General features: G+C 40.7%; 1 protein-coding gene across 1 annotated transcript in view; it reads right to left on the bottom strand.

Moving 5' to 3' along the window:
* Positions 1–1,339: 1,339 nt before the first annotated feature.
* e2f1 (E2F transcription factor 1) overlaps positions 1,340–4,505 on the bottom strand; it is an 11,564-nt gene continuing 8,398 nt past the window's right edge. Inside the window, exons 5-7 of the mRNA XM_014015366.1 lie at positions 4,045–4,159; positions 3,659–3,941; positions 1,340–3,431 (exon numbers count right to left, since the gene is read on the bottom strand). Of these exons, the coding sequence (XP_013870820.1) occupies positions 3,190–3,431; positions 3,659–3,941; positions 4,045–4,159 (640 nt within the window). The 3' untranslated portion in view covers positions 1,340–3,189. The remainder of the gene's footprint in view (positions 3,432–3,658; positions 3,942–4,044; positions 4,160–4,505) is intronic.

The raw sequence follows: 4,505 nt of genomic DNA, 5'->3' as shown, positions 1-4,505 counted from the left end.
AAAAACTATCTTGTAAAAACGAAAAAACTATCTTGTAAAAACAAGAAAATTATCTTGTAAAAAACGAGAAAACTATCTTGTTATATCAAGATAACCATCTTGCTATAACGTGTTATGGTTTCTTCTGGTTTGTCACTTTCACGGATGTTTATTGCCTGCATGGCGTGATGGAGAACTGAACCACTATATAAACAAAAACTAATAGAATTATTTGAGTTTGTGCTCTGACGTAACTAGTAGCACTTCTTTAGCAATATTCACTCTCTAATCTGAATTCAGACGCTATTATTTCAAAAATATTATTCAGTACTAACTTTGTCATTTTTTAGTCTAGAAATGTGTTCCTCTTGCAGATTTCCTCTTCGTAAAAAGGCTAATAGTAGCTCAGTCATGTTCTCCATCACGCCATCCAGGCAATAAACTTCTGTTTAAGTGACAAACCAGAAGAAACCATTGCATGTTATAACGAGATCTCTTGATATAAGATATCTTGATGTAGTTTTCCCGTTTTTACGAGATAGTTTTCTCGTAATAACGAGATCCAGTTTAAAAATAATTTCATGTCATGTGACGCTTCTGTACATCTTTAGCTCATATAAACAGAATACGAAAAATGCAATTTTCTAGGAGGGGAAATAAAAATGTGCTAAAAACAAGCAGCTAAATAACAAATAAAAAAAAGACTAAGTTACAAAATAAAATCCCTTCCTGTCACAAAACGATGGACATTTACTTGTACCATTTTTTTCTATTAAACCCTTTTCTCAGAATAAATAAAAATATCACACAAATACAATGAAATTCAACACAGAAGAAAAGCAAACAAATCCTGTTAGCTTATATAATTTAAGACAAAAACAACAAAAAACTAAATTATTTTAGACATACATAACATGACATTAAAAATGTCTTATTGCTAATTTAAAATGTAGTTTGCTTTGATGCAGCCAAGCTTTGAAATACAACCTCGTGTAACGACAGCAGATAAAAACAAGAAACAAAGCAAAACAACAAGAACTGATGGGTGAAGTTAAGAAACGTTCTGTTTCCTGATTGGGAATTGATTTAAGGCATGAATTCTAGTTTTCTGAGCTGATCTGAAGTGCATATATTAAAACATTAACAAGATGCTTTTGTTCTCCACTCACGAGTCTGAATCCTTCACCGTCACTCCCCAAAAACCATCCCCGCCAAACTGAGCTGAGCTTCGTCTCAACATTAAAGCTCCTCAGCTGCGGGGAGGCTCCGCCCCCACAGGAAACCAAACAACCACTTGCTGAAGTTGCAAAACACACACCTATATATAAAAAAAAAATTTTTTTTTCTTATGAACCTACAGAAAACCCACTTGAATATTCTGGAATCAAACACATTAAGACTCGACTGCTGCGAACACCTGAGACTACAGCCTACTTAAAAACAGAGAACATGATCAGGATCACCTGCAGCAGGCTGTCCTCACCTGGCTTCCCACACACCGACAGAAAACACTGTTCACACTTTGCTCTGAGCCCATTAACCACATTGATTKTTGTCTTTTAAGCATCCTACGCCTCGGGGCTACTCTGAAAATGATTATTGTCAACTTGCAGTGAAGTGTTTTTTAAAATCACGATTGACGAGGTTATGAAGGGATCAAACCTCCATTCAGGATGACATTTCTTTTGCCCCCTTTTTTAATAAAACTAATATAAACTTTTATAAAACTTTCACTTTCAGGTCATATTTGCTCTTTAAAACATTTGTTCAATTTAATAGCCCAATTTGTAGTTAGAAATTTATCAGAAATGCGCATAGCGAAGCCTAGCTATAGGTCACAGGTCACCCATGTAAATGCTGAGGTTGCTGTGAAAACATTGTAATTGTGCAAATTCATCGAGCTCAAATAGCACATATATAGCTTAGATATTAATGAAAATCCTCATTTACGATCCTCAAGGAAAGTTTATCACAAATTAGTTTAGAGTACATACATCAGGTATTTATAACGGCGTAAATTTACCCGTTAAATTCATGCAGTTACAATGGTGTCAATAGCAAACGCAGCTGTTTCCCCGATAAACACGTGACGTCGGCTCGCTTCGCGCGTTTGTGATCATTTGTAACTATGAAATCACAAAAACTCGTAATAGGCATGAAATGACTCAAGGTTTTCACCATTATGTTTGATTTATAGTCAGAAACGATGCTTCAGTTATGACTGGATAGCGAGCTAACACATACTAGCGAGTCAAGCTAGCACATACTAGCGAGTCGGACTGAAACAACTCAAAGCCGAGGGAGGGGGGTGTGTGAATACGGTGATTACTTTCATTATGTTTTCTTTTTAGTTTCTAAGTATTAAAGTTAAATCAACAAACACGACCTGATTTTGTGTTCTTGTTATGGTGTGAAGTGAAAAAGATACAGATTTCACCTCTTTTTCTTAGAAAACCCGGCAGGGACTGCTCCTTAAGCCTCCGTGATCAGGTCCAGATCTCGGTAACAAACATGATCCAGTTTTTCAGGATTCCAGTTTTAGATGCGTCGAGGATGTTTTATGTTTCTGTCGTGCTCTCTTGCTGGGGGAAACCTTTAAAAAAGGGAGTAAAACTGCTCCAGAACAATAAAACGTGCTTTTGGAAATTCACCCATCCACCCAGTTAAAACCTACTTCGCCGAAGCGGCTTTTAAAAAAGTAACTTTGTTGCGTTAATTAAATTTTTTTCTTTTGTTTTGTGGCAAAAACAGCTCCAGTCCCACAAGTCGAACGGAGTCTTGAATCGGTGTTCAGGAAACCAACCACTAAAAGCCCCGATGCCACGCTGCACGCACAGCAACACCTCCACTATCTACTCGGATAAAACATCAACAACATCCAAAACCTCACTTGGTACAAAATATCAAAATAAATTTTGTATAAATAATTTAAATAGCTATACTAAAGCTGAAGTCTTGCTCTAAATTAAAAAAAAAAACTAAACAGCCACAGACAAGTGCTGATCATGTTCTGTACAATTAAAGAAATAGAGATTTTTTTGATGCTAGGGTGGAATTTTAGAGACGACTCCCGAAGCCACGGTTAAAAACGTTCGGCTCGTCTTTCTGACAGGACGTCGGGTCGTAAAGTGTCCGCCGACAACGTTCTTTTAGAAACCCGAATGATCCTACGTCCGGGGACGGCTTAGCGGCTCCACTCGGCGTTCGCCCCTAGCCGTCCCCCAGAACCTTCGACAGGTCGCCAAAGTCACAGTCGAACAGTTCGCTGATTCCTTCGTGGTCCTCCAGTCCGAAGTGGTAATCGTAGCTGTGAGGAGGGGAGAGGTTGATGAAACACTCCAACGGGAGGGGAAGACCCTCTCCGTTCAAGAGGTCCGAGCTCGAGAGGGGCAAGAGGTCAAAGTCTGTGATGTCTCCAAGGTTGGAGAACGGGTCGCCCCCCAGGAGCGATTCTGTCGAGGAAAGAAGCGTGATTAAAATGTTGAACGACAGCAGAGAATTACTAAAACACCTGTTCTCTGTTCAACTAAACARCTCTGGGGGCCACAGTTGCTCAAATAAACAGTGTTGCTTAATTATAAGGGGATTTACTGCTCATTGGTGGGCCAGATGTGGCCTGTGAGCCACCAGTTGGAAAGCCCTGAAATAAAACATTAAAAAAAAAAGGGTAAATCCTCACCGGAGTCGCTACCTAACACGAGCGACGAGGCGTCCTGCTGCGAYGTCGCCGTCACCGTGGACGACGTGGACGCCGGCGATGACGCGATCTCGTCCTTGGCCGGCGTGCACGTTCCGGACCGCGGCTGCCCTGCAGTTCCCGAGGGGGGCGGGGCCAAGGAGGGCTCGTCGTTGCTTTTCGAGGGGCTGCTTCCCGTCATGGGGCTGCACACGCCGGAGCTGTCTTCTGGACAGAGGAAGACGTCGATCGGACCCTGCGTGCTCTTCAGCGACACCTGGTAACTCTGGGAAGACACAGAGATGAGGCGCCGTTAGCTGAAACCCCGCCCACAAAAACTCAACGATGCGCTCCATTTAAAAAAAAAAAAGGCTGTGAAAGGCGTTCACCTCGCTGGGTTCTGAAACTTGCATCTGGGTCTCTGGTGGAGCTCTGATCACCATGACCAGCTGGTCCGGAGAGTCGGACGACTTCCTCAGGTCCTGGCAGCGCACGTAACCCAACGTGATCGACAGCAATGAAGGAATAAATAATTAGCTTTTTGTAATGAAGGAATGAATGTTATCTAAACCTGCGTCTGCTGCACATCGATGCTCCAGTAGGCCTGTCATGATAAAGTGTCTCAGGAATTATCGCAATAAGCAATACCGTCTAATAATTTTAGGCCAGGCTCATGCTCAGTGTTGTATAAAGAACCACAAAGTGATACTCAAGTAAAAGTACAAGTATCTTACCAAAAAATTACTTTGTTAAAATTTAAAGTCTCTTTTAGGAATATTACTTGAGTAAAAATCTTAAAGTATCTGATATTTGTTTGTACTTAAGTATTAAAAGTAAAAGTATTGATTTA

This window comes from Austrofundulus limnaeus, unplaced genomic scaffold, assembly GCF_001266775.1.
Source record: "Austrofundulus limnaeus strain Quisiro unplaced genomic scaffold, Austrofundulus_limnaeus-1.0 Scaffold128, whole genome shotgun sequence".
NCBI classification, from domain to species: domain Eukaryota; kingdom Metazoa; phylum Chordata; class Actinopteri; order Cyprinodontiformes; family Rivulidae; genus Austrofundulus; species Austrofundulus limnaeus.
Note: the sequence above shows the minus strand (reverse complement) of the source record. Positions and strands in the feature narration are given on the sequence as shown.